The 16,201-nt window shown below is 48.1% G+C and overlaps 1 protein-coding gene across 1 annotated transcript in view; it reads right to left on the bottom strand.

Annotated features, from left to right (window-relative positions):
- The window catches only part of PCNT (pericentrin), a gene marked incomplete at its 5' end in the record, with an annotated part of 103,236 nt that overhangs the window by 11,460 nt on the left and 75,575 nt on the right, over positions 1–16,201 (bottom strand). The window contains 9 exons of the mRNA XM_084264961.1: positions 1,244–1,408; positions 3,256–3,358; positions 4,082–4,341; positions 4,998–5,702; positions 8,700–8,850; positions 9,490–9,703; positions 11,071–11,266; positions 11,896–12,069; positions 13,079–13,276. Coding sequence (XP_084121087.1) covers positions 1,244–1,408; positions 3,256–3,358; positions 4,082–4,341; positions 4,998–5,702; positions 8,700–8,850; positions 9,490–9,703; positions 11,071–11,266; positions 11,896–12,069; positions 13,079–13,276 — 2,166 coding nt within the window. The remainder of the gene's footprint in view (positions 1–1,243; positions 1,409–3,255; positions 3,359–4,081; positions 4,342–4,997; positions 5,703–8,699; positions 8,851–9,489; positions 9,704–11,070; positions 11,267–11,895; positions 12,070–13,078; positions 13,277–16,201) is intronic.

Raw genomic sequence — 16,201 nt, 5'->3', positions numbered from 1 at the left:
GTGCAAAGCAGGGGTATGACATTGGCTGTTTGGACACCAGACTTGTACCAAGCCCACTGAATTGCTTTGTGATGCTTCCAGCATTTCTACTGCTCAGTGTGCAAAGAGCAACGAGCTGGCTTTTCATCATGCTGAGGACCAGGGGAGCTGGAATGATTCCCTACCTGGCTAAGTAGTACACCAGCTTGGAGTGTCAGACCACCTCCAATGCCATGTGTGTTTCAGAGCAAAACTCTCATGCCCACCACTCTGAAACAGTTGAGCTCTTTAATAATATTTATTTAAAGCAGATGCTATTTTCATTAACTAGAAAACATGCTGGGCTATGTGTCCATCTGATTGGATTACAATCAAATGTGTCAGAGGAAAAACAAGTTTTAAAGTTTTTTGGGGAAAAAAACCAGTTAAAACAATGGATGTTTGGATGCTCAGGCAAGAAACCTGAAGCACACTCTCATTTAAGGGTACAAGAGGACTCCAAAGAGATGGTTTACTTTTGGGGCAGGTTCCCCTCTAACACCAAGAGAGTTACTAAGGAACTTCCCTAATGAGGGACCTATGGGGAAAGTGTCCCTAACTCCACAGGCAGTTTATGAACCTGTTCCTCTATGAAATCACCTTTCAAAACAGCAACTGGAAAACTTTACAGCAATAAGTTAAATGCCACCACCTCAGAGATACTTATATCCCCAGAAATCCCAGCTGTACACTTCTTGCCTCCTCTGTACAGCAAGTTCTAGCATATTTATTTAAAAAAAATCCCCACAACTGCATTATTAATTTGCCTGTTCTCCACATGACATTAACCCCTTCAGCAACACCCAAGAACAATCCAGCCAAGGACTGATCTCCCTGGAGGTTCTATGTGACAGGGGAGAGTGAGGGTGGATATTAGAAAGAGATCCTTTAGTGAGAGGGTGGTCAAGCACTGGAACAGGCTCCCCAGGGAAGTGACCACAGCACTGAGCCTGAATGAGTTCAAGAAGCATCTGGACAATGCCCTCAGTCACGTGCTGTAAACCTGGCTGGCCCTGTGTGGAGCCAGGAGTTGGACTCTATGATCCTTATGGGTTCCTTCCAACTCAGGAGATTCTAGGATTCTGAACAGGTGCCAGTTCTCTCACACAGCAAACCTGTACAACAGGCAAAGCAAACTGAGTGCCTGAGGTGGCCACAACACCTCAATGGCTACAGTGCAGCCGAGCGCCAGGCAGCCTGTTTGCTGCCACCCCTGTCCTTTTACCTTCAGACCGGAGGTTTCTACCACTGGCTTGTTTCCAGTTTCAGCTGTCACTTTAGCTAGTTGAGATTCAGCCTGTTTCAGTGCATTCTGCAACATGCTCCTCTCTTGCTGCCAAGCGTCCCTTTCTAGCTCTTGAGCAGAGTCGGGATCCTCCATCGATCTCACCTGCAAACAAAGCAGAGAGGAACTGTGTCCAGTTCTGGGCTCCCCACCATAAGAAGGACATGGAGGTCCTGGAGCCAGTCCACAGAAGGGCAACCAGGCTGGGGAAGGGGCTGGAGGGAAAATCCTATGAGGAGCAGCTGAGGGAGCTGGGGGCGTTCAGCCTGGAGAAGAGGAGGCTGAGGGGAGACCTTCTCACCACCTACACTGCCCTGCCAAGAGGGTGCAGAGAGGTGGGTGATGGTCTCTTCAGCCAGGGGACAGGAGATGGGACAAGGGGAAATGGGCTCAAGCTGTGCCAGGGCAGGGTCAGCTCAGATGTGAGGGAAAAGTTCTTCTCTGAAAGAGTTGTCAGGGCCTGGCACAGGCTGCCAGGGAGGGGCTGAGTCACCTTCCCTGGGTGTGTTTAAAAAAGGGTAGATGAGGTGCTCAGGGATATGGTTTAGCTTAGGATGGGAATGGTTGGACTTGAGGAGCTTAAAGGTCTTTTCCAACCTTGCGATTCTGTAGCAAGCTGTGATGGTTTCTGCATGTCGCTTCCATAGCCAAACGTCTCAAACCAAATCAATAACTTTATGAACAAACTAAAGCATAAAAATAATAAGCCTGAAAACCAGCAGTGGCATTCAGGTGTTCAGTGGTAGGATGGGAAATGGAAATGCAGAAGCAGCCCTTCTTATGGAGCATCCCACAGGCTGGTTATCAAGCTGCCCCTCTCCTCCACAGATTGCTCTGACTGGCTCTGCAGGAACCTTGCTCCCTTTAACCAGTGTCCCAGACACAGGGAGAGCTCGGAGCACACCCAGCCAGTCTGTCACCTATCAGTCATGTTTGAGAGCACCTGAGAACAGTGCAGAGTGCCACAGCCTCTTTGTGCTCCAGACAGACCTCTTCAAGGTTTGTCTGCAGGGATCTGCTTTCAGGCTGGGGATCAGAGAGAGGCCAAGCTAAACAGAGCCAAGGCTGTCAGCCTGCCCTCAATCCCCACTCTTGGCTGAGAGGGACGTGATGTGGGTGCTGAGCCTTATTACATGAGAAATGTGTATGTGATAGGGCAAAGTCATCTGTGTTGTACTGAAAGGCATGGGCTCCGATTGGGGTGGATGGAAGACAACTTTAATAACTGAGCAAACTTTTATCCCCTGTGGATGGCTGACCCACCAGCCTTGAGTCCAGTTTCAGGACTTTTCATGAATACCAGAGCCACAACATTCCTATACAAAAGGTTGTCCCAGGGGGTCTTTCCCTCTGCTCCTTCCTTACCATGACAGCACACACCCTGCCACCTCCCTGCTCAATGAGCACAAATTCACATCTCTACACACCCCTCTTTCCTGCTTTTCCTCTGGCTTTTGCAGCTTCTCTCCAACAAGCAGAACTGTCTCTTTTCAGGCTGCTTTCCATTTCCCACAGTTATCCAGTGAATAAAAGGGAATCTAGCAGCTCAGTGTTTCTCACCAATAGACCTGAGCTCAGTCTGAGGATCCCTAGGCTCAGATGGAAGATCACCAACATAAAGACCCCCGTCTGGAGGTTACAAACCACTACTGATTTCCCTTGACAACCTGCTGAAACCCCACTGGCTCTGGGGGCGTACAGACACACCGCCAGTGAGGACAAACTGCTGCCAGAGGCAGGCATGCAGCAAAAAGGCAAAAGCCTGACCCTGAAATACATAAATACAATGTTGGGTGGCTACAACACACAGCCTTTTCCCATCTCCACAGCAAACCACAAATTTTCCTCAATGTTTTACAAATAAAAGAAAAAAAAACCCCAATCAACTGCGTAGTACAACCTGAGGAATACAGAATAACCTACAGGTAACAAATGCATGCTGTTTCCCTTACCTGAGATGCAGGAGGAGACAATAAATCTGATTTTGCTTCCTTTAATTTCTGTAGTAAAGATGCTACAGCTTCGTGGTGTGGTGCAGACCAGTCATTAACCATCCTGTTCAACAGAAATACTTCCTCAGTACCAGGTTAATTTGTCATCAGGTTAAGGAACATTTGATTCCTTCTCCCTAATGGGTGACCTTTATGTTTTGAGGCTGTACTTAGGCACTATTCATCACACAAAGCACTAAAGAATACACACAGAAATCAACAAGTCTAGAAATTTGATTCCTAAAAGTTAACAGAATAGTGCTGCATAGGATTCATTCAGAAGTCTGTGTTTCATACTGGTCTGAAATTCTATCCTGCAAATTCAGGCTGCAGCAAAACATCACTAGTAGTTTATTCTGCTGCCAAAGAAATAAGGAATTTCTGCTACTGGGCCACTCATTCCTGACCCTGAGCTTTTCCCTGCCACAAGCAGCAGTTTCCAGTTCTGAACCTGCAGATGTACTGATTAACCTTGGTGGTTTTTTAATGTTCTCTAATTAGATTGCTGCAGTTGCTAAACTACTGAACAACTCTTTCCAGTAGGTTTTTTCGGACTTCTCTGTTTAAGCAGGGCCAATTCACAGGCCCAGTTCAAAGACAGGCACCAAGTGTCTCATGGGAACGGCTGCAGCAGGATGACAGCCACCAGAGTCTCCTGCCACCCCAAACCCATGCTTTGAGCAAGGCTGAATCTTGTGAGGAGATACACCCCCCACTCACTTCAGCACAGGGCTCTCAGCCATGACCCTCACAAGTTCAGAAGCAGGATTGAAAGAAAACTACCTACTTATCTACAGTTTGGTGTACGAATTCGTTCAGGTGCACAGCTACAAAAAGCAACTGCTGTCTTATCTTCTCTAGCTGCTGTTGCTGCTGTTGCAAATACCATTTCCTGTTGGCATTTTGATCTTTGTTCGAGGCGTACAACAGTTCTTGCTGACGGTTTGGAGATAGGAGATATCTTCCTCTTTCTTCTAATACTGCCAGCATTTCCTGCAGCTCTTTAATTCTCTGTTCATCCCTCTGATGCTGCTGTTCCAAGTTTTGCTGTGTGAACAGAACAAGCTAATTGCTCTGTGTACACATACATACATCCTCCTATGTAAGTGGGTTTGGGGTTTGGTGCTTTATACACAACACGCACACAGAGTGGAAATCAAAGCATCACACCTAATTAGCACATCCCTCTGGGTGCTCCTTAACTCACAGCCCACTTAGGGGGAGGATTACAGCACTCCCAGGGCCACTGGACAGCCCTTTAACTCAGGGCTGTGAAATTTCTCCCTCCACTTCCAGACATGGTAACAGACAAGTCTCCAAAGAGCCTGCAGAGCTTCCCTCCTCCTCTAGTGAAAGTGAAGGAGCTGAGAAAGAAGAAAGGGGAAACTCATGCCATAATTACGAGTCCAGCTCAAAATCGGGGCAACACCTAGGTCAGCTCCAGTCTGTGTTTAAGCTGTACTCTTCACTATGGTTAACAACCAGCAATTCCCAGCATAGGCAAAGATGTAAAGCTTGGCTTCTGGCAACAACCACCCCAGTCCTGACCCCCTAAAACCAGCTGTGTTTCAGAAAGGCAGGAAAAGAGCTCATCCATCTAATGCTTTTCTCAGAGAGGAAACACTTCAATTAACACAACCCCAAGGTTAATCCCAGTTTGAGGCTGTTTCAATGGAAGACAAGGCTTGCTGAGGCAACCTTACCAGTCTCTCTTGATCTCTTTGCCAGTCCCTCTGTTTCTCCAGCTCTGTTTGCTGCTGCCTTCGCTCGCTCTCCTCTTTCTTGTGTTTATCTTGCTCTTTCAATGTCTTGAAGATGGACTGCAGTTGTTCCCAGTCAGCTTTCAGCTTCGCCTCTCTCTCCTTCTGGGCCTCCAAGGAGCGGATGACCTCTTGCTTCTGCCTCTGAAGAGATTCCAGCGTGGCTCGCAACTTGCCACTCACCTCTCTCTCCTTCTGGGTTTCTTCACAGCACATCTGTACCTCGGCCTCCAGCCGCCTCCTGGAACGAATGCCCTTCTGGTGCATCTTCTCAATAACAGCAGCCAGCTCCACAGTTCGGGACCTCTCTTCTTCCAGCTGGGTTTGGAGCTCTCGAACAAAGGCTTGTTCCAGCAGCGACACCCTGTGCTGACACGAAGCATCTTTCACCGTCACGCTCAACTGTTCCGTCACAAGGCGCTCGTGATTCAAGGAATTCAGGAGCTCCAACGAACGATGTTTCTCAGCATCCAAGTTTTTCTGTAGCTCCAGGAGTTTGGCCTGTTCCTGGGACAGCAAGGCTTCGCAGCGGGAGTGCTCGATCTGAAGCTCCTTGCGGAGATTACCGGTTACCGTCTTCTCGTGCTCCAAGGATAGTGCCAGCTGGCTGCTCTGCACCGCTTGCAGCTCCAAGGCAGCCTGCAGCTCCTGCTCCAAAGGGGGAAGCACAGGTTAATGGCCCAGCACAAACATTTCTGGGGCAGGCTGGTGTCAAGGGAGGCAGCAGCAGGTCTGCTAGCAACCCAGCCCTGATGGCCAAAGGAATTGACCTTGACAACATCCCTGCATCCCCTTGAGATAGAGAAATCACTCACTTTGTAACAAATGGGATGCAGACTGCCAGGAGCCAAGCAGAAGGCAGAAAGAGATGACCGATGGAAAAAGTGTAAAATAACCCTTTAGCCTGTAGCATTGTTATGTGTTATTTGGCTAATACTATGAAGAGCCTGTGTAATAAAGATGCTGGAGCACTCTAAAATACATTGATCACTGAATGGTGTGTCGTGTCCATCTCTACAATGACAGGCTGGAGTACAGCAATATACAACCTCCTGTTTTATCCAGGAAAAAAAATTCAAGGCTGAACTAGACTGGTTCAGGCATTAAAAAGCTTAATTTATAATTACAAGCTTAATTTTCTAATTGCCAGTACCAGAAGGATGCTTGCGGGCAACAGGACTACAAGTGACAAAACCAAAGATTATAATGTTATAGTGTCTTCCAGTAGGTTATTTTCTTCAATTAGGAAGACCCTTAACAAGAAATCATTATACTTTTACATCACCCTATCACCTTAATAAGCATCATCTGAAGCAGAAATAACCCACACTGACTGAAAAGGAACCAAAAATCGAAGCAATAAGAGTAGACATAAAACCTCTGGACTTTACAGCCCATCTGTTTAAAGCATATGGTGCAGACTGAGAGAAACAATCCCTCCCTAGGTCTGTTTTGGGAGCCAGGCCCTCTTCAGAGGGAACTGGAGCAGCTGTGGGGCAGCCCCAGGGCACTTGAAGACTGTCAGAGGCAGCACTGCTCCTCCTCACAGGGGGAGGTCTTGCCTATCCCTCCCCAGCCAGCATTACCTCTGGTCATATAGAAAGCCAGGGCAGATGCTAGGGGCCACAGCTTTCTCTAATAAGGCTTCAAGGGAGGTTTGGGACTGCACAGGAGGGCTTGGGAATGCATGGCTGCAGCAACCTGAGCTGTGAACAGTTCAGTGTGTTACACGCTGTGCCTGGGGGATTGGGCACTTCTCTCTTTACCTTCCCTAGTCTGGTCCTGGCCTTCCCTGCAAGTCTTTGTTAGCACCACCTCCCACCACACAGTTAAGTAGCAAAAATCCCAACAAACAAACAGCCACAAACCTAAACATCTACCAGAAAGCTGGTGTGAGAGGCCATGCCAGAAGGAGAGAGTCAGAATTGTGCCTCCTCACTTGGGGCACTAGGATTGTTTTGGAGATACCTGATAGAGTTTGGTTGTGGGTTTTAAGTTTAAAAACAGGTTTATGTTAAATCTTCTCCCCTTTTCAGTCACTGGAGGCCTTTTCCAGGAGCTGAGTAATTGCTATCACATTAATTTCCCAGAAAGCTGTTCATTTGTTTTCAGCTCAATTTAGAAGGGGGCAAAAAAAAAAAAAAAAAAAAAGACCTTTGTTAACCTCCAAAAACACATCTTGGAAAGGCTCCAGCTACTCTCTCTGCCAAGTGTATGTACCACCACATGGTTTTCTTCCTAACCTCAGCTGGTCATACACCTTGCATCCTCACAGCAGCCCTGCCCTGGAAAGAAGGGCGCAGACAGGAGTGCAACATCTGGCTCTCCCTGCACAGCAAGGAATGGCACAGAACCAGCCCCAGGACCGTGCAAGCGTCAGGCTCCGGAGCAGCACGACACAGGAGGAGGGGAAGGAGGAACTTTCTGACCATGTGTGGAAAGTGCTGGGGAATGTTGCTTTTGCAAACTGAAATGGGTTGTAGTATTTTTCTATGCTGACTTGGGAAGTGGAGGACTCCGGCTGCCTCCTCAGAAATCCTTTGTCAGGGATTTAAGAATAGGAAGATAAAGGACATTGGTCAATCTGGATATGCAACAGATAGCACATAAGATAAGGGGGAACACTGTTAATGATTATAATTTGCATTATTGTACTAAGTTTTGCTGTCTGTTGTGTTAAAGAATTGTGGTAAAATTGCTCTCTTGGATAAGGGTTCAATGAGAAACCGAGGAATACATATCTCTGCTAAAATACATAGATGAAACTTACACCCCTACATAGCACAGTGAAAACATGTAAGTAAGGTGAATTGTGACTCAGGTCATGGGGTGGAATGTAAGGAATTGTCTGGCTCAAGAATTCCACAAACAGGTTTTGGCAATATTAAGCCCATCTCATCACAGACAATCCATGAGGAGCTCTGTAGATAGCTCAGACTTGAGTTGTCCTGTAAATTAATCAGGGCACTGCTGCATAATGCAACGAACTGAAACCTGGGTTGAGCCTTGAACTCCTTTGGCAAACAGTATGCCCTGAGTTCCCAATCAAGTCCCACTATTCAGCTGCCTAAGCAGTGAAATAAAGGCAAGCATTTGAGGGTCCCCATTTGGCTTCAATGGGCCCAGACAAAACAAATATGCAACAGTTAAGGGCCATGTAAAATAACTTAGTAAGGACATAAATATTAATGGAAAGCAGGAACCTGCCAGACATGCAGTGTATATTATATTATGTACTATTGTGAATAAGGCACCTAGGTCAAGCCTGTAAACCTTGGAAATACCTAATTCATAGGTAAACAAGGGAGGGATTTTGGGCAGGAATAGGGTATAAAAATGCTGCAAACTCTCCCCACAGGTGTGCCTGCTTTGCTAGGTCACCTGCTCTTGCAAGAGCATTTAATAAATTACTGCTTCACTAGTACATCTACGACAAGTCCTTTCTTAGGACCTTTGGCATCTCTAACGTGCAGTTAATGAGGGTGAGCTGGAAGCTTTAGTTCTATGGAAAGATGATAAACCTTGTGTACATTCAGTAGGAGTCTGAGGAGTTTTTAGAAGTTAAACAAGATGTGAAAGAGGCTGCAGAAACAACCTTCATGCACCAAGGGAGGGGAACTGAAGCACCGAGATGCTGGGCATTACCTCCAAGGCCTTTGTCTTTTCATCATCTGCTCTCTTCTGCTGGAGCTGCTGTTTCTCAAGCAAACCCTGCAGCTCTGTGGCCTTCAGATGTTCAGCCTGAAGGTCTTCATGTGCAGCTGTCAAATCCTTTTCATTTTTCTCCAGTTCAGAACTGCAAAGTTCAAGGTGACATATCTGTCTGTGCTCAGAACATCCTTCACCAGCAGCACAAGACACTTCAGATTACTCTAGGTGAGCTGCTCTATCGATTTCAGGCAGCCTCTGCTCTTTCTAAAGATGGTCCCTTTTAAAGTCGCAGCTATTTGGCACCTGAAAACGTTGCCCTCCCTGCAAGCAAAGCTCCAATTCCTCTATTTAATAACAATTAAGAGGTAGGGAGAAGTTATCTATCCTAGCAGAGCAACACTGTTGCCCTGTGACTGAAAAACATCAGCATGCACTAGGAAGAAGTGGGGGGAGAAAAAAACCAGTACACAAGCTGACAGGCAAACCAAACTACCAACCAAAAGACCAAGACAAAAGCTGCAGGAGAGGGGTAGGGCCAGGGATGCAGGGAACTAGTCTCTGTACACATTTGTTTCCACAATCTTCTCAGTCATGGCCACAGAAAGGTATGAATCAAGTTTGAATTGAAGGAGAAATAAATTAAAGCAGTTGGTGAAGAAAAGCCACCACACCCATGAGAAGGGAGAGATCTCAGCTTTCCTCCTCGCACGTTCAAGTGCCAGACCATTTGTAGATCCAGTGAGTATAAGGCTCTACTGGTAATTGAAATAAAGCTGCTTCTCACCGTAACTGGTTTCTTTCCCTCTGAAGCTCCTCTAGGGATTTCTGCAGCCTTTGATTCTCTTGCTTACTTTCATGGAGCTCTGATTCCAGGGCTGCTTTTTCTTGATGCAAGAGATCACACGCTTCAGTGGCTCTCTTCTGCTCCTCAGACAGGGTGCTGCGCAAGTTGCTTGCAATAGATCTTTCCTGCTCAAGTTTGTATTCTAATAACTCAGCTAGGGTAAGAAAATGTGAACAGTCATTCATGTTGCAGAGACCACAACAGTGCCAGCAGCTGCACTTGGTCAGACTGCATCAGCTGTGTCAGTGCTCTTGCCTGGAGTACCCATTTCATGTCAGACATGAGGGGACTCAGCAAACACACGTGCACTAGTGGGCCAGGCAAAGTGAGGAGGACATGAAAGCCAGGTGAGACTAGGAAAGCTACACTAAGTAGCCTGTTGCTACCGGACTGCAAACCTCATTAAGAAAACCCATCTATTTACCAGCTAACCTTTGACATAAAGAATTTCCCAAAAGCCACAGAGGTTGTTTTACTCTCCCTGATGCTTTTCCACAAGTACACACCATTCACCCTTCAGTTCACAGGATCACAGAACCGTAGGGGTTGGAAGGGACCCCCAGAGCCCATCAGGTCCAACCCCCTGCCAAAGCAGCTCCCTAGGACAGGTCACACAGGTCGGTGTCCATATGGGTCTGGAATATCTCCAGAGAAGGAGACTCCACACCCCCTGGGCAGCCTGTCCCAGGGCTCCCTCACCCTCACCGGGGAGAAGTTCTTACACAGATTGGTGTGGAACTCCCTGTGCTCCAACTTGAGGCCATCACCCCTTGTCCTGTCCCCACAGACACTGAGAAGAGGCCGGCCGTGTCCCCCTGTGTCCTACTCTACAGATATTGATAACCATTGATCAGATCCCCTCTCAGGCTTCTCTTCTCAAGGGTGAGCAGCCCCAGCTCACTCAGCCTTTCCTCATAGGGGAGATGCTCCTTTGACCTGCTGGCCACACTCCTCTTGATGGTCCCCAGAATTCCATTGGCTCTCTCAGCCCCCAGGGCACACTGCTGGCTCACGGCCAACCTGTCATCTACCATGACCCCCAGGTCCTTCTCCACAGAGCTCCTCTCCAGCAGGTCACCCCCAGCCTGTGCTGATTCCAGTAGTTATTCCTTCCCAGGTGCAAGATTCTACACTTGCTTTTCTTGAACCCCATCTGGTCTCTCCCTGCCCAGCTCTCCAGCCTGTCCAGGTCTCACTGGATGGCAGTGCAGTGTCCTGCATGTCAGCTGCTCTGCCCAGCTCTGTATCAGTGTTCTTGCTGAGGGTGGATGCTATTCCCTCAGTTCTATTGCTTCAGGTTATTTTAATGCTTCCCTGGGCTTCTCACTGACTTTTCTTAACTACTAATAATACAAAGAAGAATTCCTTCCTCGCAGAAAACCTGATTGTAAACAGGCTGAACTGTATAAGGGAAGAGCTGTTGGGCATCTGCTCCTCTGCAAAACAATGTCTTGAGGCCTTTGACCCTCTAAGCAAACAAACCTGAAAGAAATAGAATAACAAGAACCTGGTGATTAATACCTTTCCTCCGAAGGTGGTGTTCCTGTTTCCTTCCATGATCTTCCACATTGGTAAGGGTTTCCTGCAACTGCTGCAGCTTCTCCTGGTTCTGGAGATGTGTCATGCGTAGCTGAGATCGGAGCTCCTGTATCTCAGAGAGCAAGCTCTTCCGGTCCGAGGAGAAGAGGTGCTCTACAACCATCTTCCTCTGTTCTTCCTGAAAACAAACCATGTCCTATTAAATCTGTGAGGCCATTCCCATATTTTCTACAGAGATAAACCCTAGAGAAACCCCTGCAGTGTCAATTTATATGGATGTCACTTCAAGTGACAAATTCAGGCTATTAATGCAAAATATTCAGTAAAAAAGAAAAACCCCACCTCACTAGATTCCAAAAAGAGCAATAATGATTGAGAAGAGTTTGTACATCATTGTTATGATGTACAGCTTTGCCTGGTCCGAAGCTAAAACCTAAATATTATCAGCAAAAACTCCCAAACAGATTCAGTCAACTCAATATATACCCTGTGCAAGAGAAGTCAGAGAAGCTCCAGATGGAATTCATCCTGCCCTTCCCTTTGTATCAAATATTTCCTCTTCCCTATCCTATCTCCAGGTCACTATTCTTTCTGGTCACCAGCTAAAAAAAACAATAAAAATCAATGGGCTCTGTAACACGAGACACAGAGTTTGAGAAAAATGATACCAAAGCACAGGCTACAAAAGCCTGCTAATCCCACACAACATTCATCAACACAAGTAAGAATGCTGTAAAAGACCTTAAAAAGATACAGGAGAAACCAAGTAGTGATCTACAAGTGTAGCACTTTAAGAGGTTTTCTTACTTGCTGTTTCATGATAGACTCCAGTTTTCCCCCTAATGAAACATCACCACCAGGCCTAGTATTGTAGAAGTGAGACTTCAAGTCATCCTGCAAGACCTTCCTCTCCTTCTCAAACACTCTCTGTACTGCTTGCAGAAGTTCTCCTCTCCAGTCAGCAGCAACACCAGAATGTTCCTGGAGGAAAAAAAAAATTAGCAGTTTGAATTTAAAATGGCACCTCTTTATTTACAACACACTCCCCTCCTGTTAATTGAGTTGGGTCCCTCCTGCACTTGGGTTGGGACCCTCCTCACTCCTAACACAGGCTGGGGATGATGGGATGGAAAGCAGCCCTGTGGAAGAGGACTTGGAGGTATTGATGGATGCAAAGCTGGGCATGAGCCAGCAAGGGGCACTCTCAGCCCTGAAGGCTAATGGAAACCTGGGCTGCACCACCAGAAGTGTGGCCAGCAGATCAAGAGAGGGGATTCTGCCCCTCTGCCCTGCTCTGGTGAGACTCCCTGAAGTGCTGCATCCAGCTCTGGGGCCCTCAGCACAAAGAGGACATGGACCTCTTGGAGCAGCTCCAGAGGAGGCCATGAGGATGGAGCTCCTCTCCTACAAAGACAGGCTGGGAGAGATGGGCTGATTCAGCCTGGAAAAGAGAGGGCTCAGGGAGACCTCTGAGCCCCTTCCAGTCCCTGAAGGGCCCCACAGGAAAGCTGGGCAGGACTGTTTGTAAGGGCAGGGAGCGATGGGATGAGGGGTGATGGGTTAAACTAGAGCAGGACAGGTTCAGATGAGACACGGGGAAGAAGCTCTTCCCTCTGAGGGTGATGAGACCCTGGCACAAGTTTCCCAGAGAGGTGAGGGAGGCCCCATCCCTGGAGAATCCAAGGTCAGGGTGGATGAAGCTCTGAGCGACCTGCTCCAGTTAAAGGTGTCCCTGTTCAGTGCAGGGGTGGGACTGTATGGCCTTTGAAGGTCCCTTCCAATCCAACACAACCTGAGTCTATACTGTGTCCAAGTTCACCAATCTGCTAGTTTCAGCAGAGCCAAGGCGTTTCAAGAGGCGTGTTCAGATCTCAGAGGCAAAAAGTCCCTTGCTCCTCATACACAACCACGCTGAGCCCACACCCACAGGCTTTCCTGCATGTGTGTAAAACTGGTTACCTTGCCATAAAGGACATTTTTAGTGTCATACCTTGTCTTCTCTGTCTGCCAGCTTGCTCAGGTAATCTTTCAGTGACTGTATAGCATCCAGCAAGGCTAAACCCTCCTTCTGCCATCCCTCCGCTGGTGCTCTGCTCTGACGAACATTTTTCAGCTCCTTAACCCCAAAGGGCTGTTCTGACAAAGCCAGTAACTTGCAGCTCTCCTCATATACCATCTTCAGCAGGGTCTGGGAAGGGAAGAAAAGGCAATGTATTAGGAAGCAGGCAGCAGCATCCTGACAGTGTGGGAGTCAGATGGGCACTGGACAACAGGAACAGGGCTGGCTGAGGTTGTGATACAAAGCCTCCTGCAGTGCTGCATCCAGCTCTGGAGCCTTGAGCACAAGAAGGACATATGGACTCTCTTGGAACTCATGAGGATGATCTGAGGGATGAAGCACCTCTGCTACAAAGACAGGCTGGGAGAGCTGGGCTGGTTCAGCCTGGAGAAGAGAGGGCTTGGAGACCTCTAAGCCCCTTCCAGTCCCTGAAGGACCTACAGCAAAGCTGGGCAGGACTGTTTGTAAGGGGAGGGAGTGATGGAACAAGGGGCGATGGGGGTTTTTTAAACTGTGAAAGGCAGAGAGCTCTGCTCTCTGCTGCTGGGTAAACTATTAACACACACACAGACAACGGCTCCCTGGGAATTTTTAACCTCTTAACAGCTGAGGCCAGTGGTTAAGACTGTGGAGACCACTAAAATCTTTACCAGTTCCCCTGGTAGAGCACAAACAGCAGCTGTGGCCAGCGCCTCGGCTTGCTGTACAGGCCAACACTCGAGGAAGTCAAAGGGCTCTACCTGAGCTCTGTTGTTTCTGAACTATTTCACTGCCTTTCCCAGGAATAAGGTAAATTCTAACAAGTCTGGAGCCACGTTACTGAACTCCAGTGATGGCAGAAGCCTCAATGACATATTTAGACAACCTTGGCTTAATTTAGCCGACTGTGTACAAAGAACATCTCCCAAAAAATCTGTCTTAATTCACATAGGGGAAATTGTTTCTTCTACTGCTGTCATGTAAAAGAATTCCTTTTAAATAAATTCCCTGTTCACAAACTATTATCACACACAGATGTTTCCTGGTCACTTTTCAAGGAAGGACACTTGGGCTTGCCCTCCCTGCCCTGAACACCAGCTCTCCTGGAGCCCCTGGAAGGATGGGAAGGCGCTGGGAGCTCTCCCCAGAAGCAGCCTTCTCTTCTCCAGGATGAGCCAGCCCAGCTCTCCCAGCTTGGCTCCAGAGCAAAGGGTCTCCAGCCCTCAGGATCATCTCCATGGCCTCCTCAGGACTCACTCAAACAGCTCCGTGTCCTTCCTGTCCTGGGGACCCCTGAGCTGGACGCAGCACAGCAGGGTTTCTCCCAGAGCAGAGCAGAATCCCCCTCAAACCTGCTGGTCCTGCTGCTGGGGATGCAGCCCAGGACACAGTTGGCTTTCTGAGCTGTCAGAAGATCACGGAGATGTGGTGGGACAGCTTGGATGACTGGAATGCTGTCATGGATGGCTATGGGCTTTTTAGGATAGGCTGGGGAAGCGAGGTGGAGAAGCTGTTCTTTATGTGAGACAGTAGCTGGGATGTATTGAACCCCACCTGGGGGAGGGTGACATACCAGTGGAGAGCTTATGAGTGAGCATCAAGAGGCAGGATACTGTGGGTGATGCTGTTGTGGGGGTGTACTACAGGCCCCCAATCAGGAGGAGAGAGGTGATGAAGCCTTCTACAAGCAGCTAGAAGTTGCCTCGTGATCCCAGGCGCCGGTTCTTATGGGGGATTTCAATTCCTCAGATATTTGGTGGGTAAGCAGCAGGACCAGGCATGCACAGTCCAGGCAGCTTCTGCGGTGTGTGGAAGACAGCTTTCTCATACAGATGGTGGAGGAGCTGACAAGGGGGCACAGCTACTGGATCTTCTTCTAACCAACAAGGACGGGCTTATTAGGGAAGTGAAGGTCAGGGGCAGCTTGGGACAGAGCAACCACGAGATGGTGGAGTTCAGTATCTCAAGTGGAAGAAGCAAAGCAAGGAGTAGGATTGCTGCCCTGAACTTTAGGAGAGCAAACTTTGTTCTCTTCTGGGACCTAATAGGAGCTCTCATGGGCCAGGCTGTTAGAAGATAAAGGAGCCTGTGAGTGCTGGGTAGCATTTAAACAGCACTTCTTCCAAGCACAGGATAGGTGCATCCCTTTGAGTAAGAAATCAGGAGAGGCAGAAGACCTGCGTGGATGAGCAGGGAGCTAATGAGTAAACTCAAAGAGAAGCAAAAGGTTTATGAACTATGGAAACAGGGTCTGAGCACCTGGGAAGAATATAGGGATGCTCTTAGGGCCTGTAGGGACATTCAAGAGTTTGGGAAATGAAGAGCTTCCCTCTGGTTGTGGTGGGGGTGGTCCACGAGCATCTCAGAGGGATCAACACATACAAATCCATGGGCCCTGATAGGATACATCCACGTGTGCTGAGGGACCTGGCAGAAGTGATTGCGGAGCCGCTCTCTATCACCTTTGACAGGTCTTGGAGAACAGGAAAGGTGCCTGAAGACTGGAGGATAGCCAATGTCACTCCGGTCTTCAAAAAGGGCAAGAAGGAGGAACCTAGTAACTACAGGTCAGTTAGTCTCACCTCTGTCCCTGGAAAGGTCATGGAACAGCTTGTTCTGGATTCCATCTTCAAGCAATTGGAAGAAGAGAAGGTTATAAGTAGTCACCATGGAGTCAACAAGGGGAGTTTGTGTTTGACCAACCTTGTAGCCTTCTATGATCTCATCACTGGAGGCCAAATACCCACCAAAGCTGGGTGGATGGAGGGAGAGCAGTGGATGTCATCTACCTTGACTTCAGCAAGGCTTTCGATACTGTCTCCCATGACATCCTGATAGCAAAGCTGAGAGAGCATGGGATAGATGAGTGGACAGTGAGGTGGGTTGAGAACTGGCTGTCGGACCAGGCTCAGAGGATTGTGATCAGTGGAGCAGAATCTGAATGGAGGCCTGTGACTAGTGGTGTTCCCCAGGGCTCGGTGTTGGGTCCAGTCCTGTTTAATATCTTCACTGATGACCCTGATGAGGGAATAGCATCCACCCTCAGCAAGTGTTGATGATACAGAGCTGGGAGGG

This window comes from Gallinula chloropus (assembly GCF_964237585.1).
Source record: "Gallinula chloropus genome assembly, chromosome: 5".
Lineage (NCBI taxonomy): Eukaryota > Metazoa > Chordata > Aves > Gruiformes > Rallidae > Gallinula > Gallinula chloropus.
The sequence above is the reverse complement of the archived record's forward strand: the minus strand, read 5'-3'. Positions and strand labels throughout refer to the sequence as shown.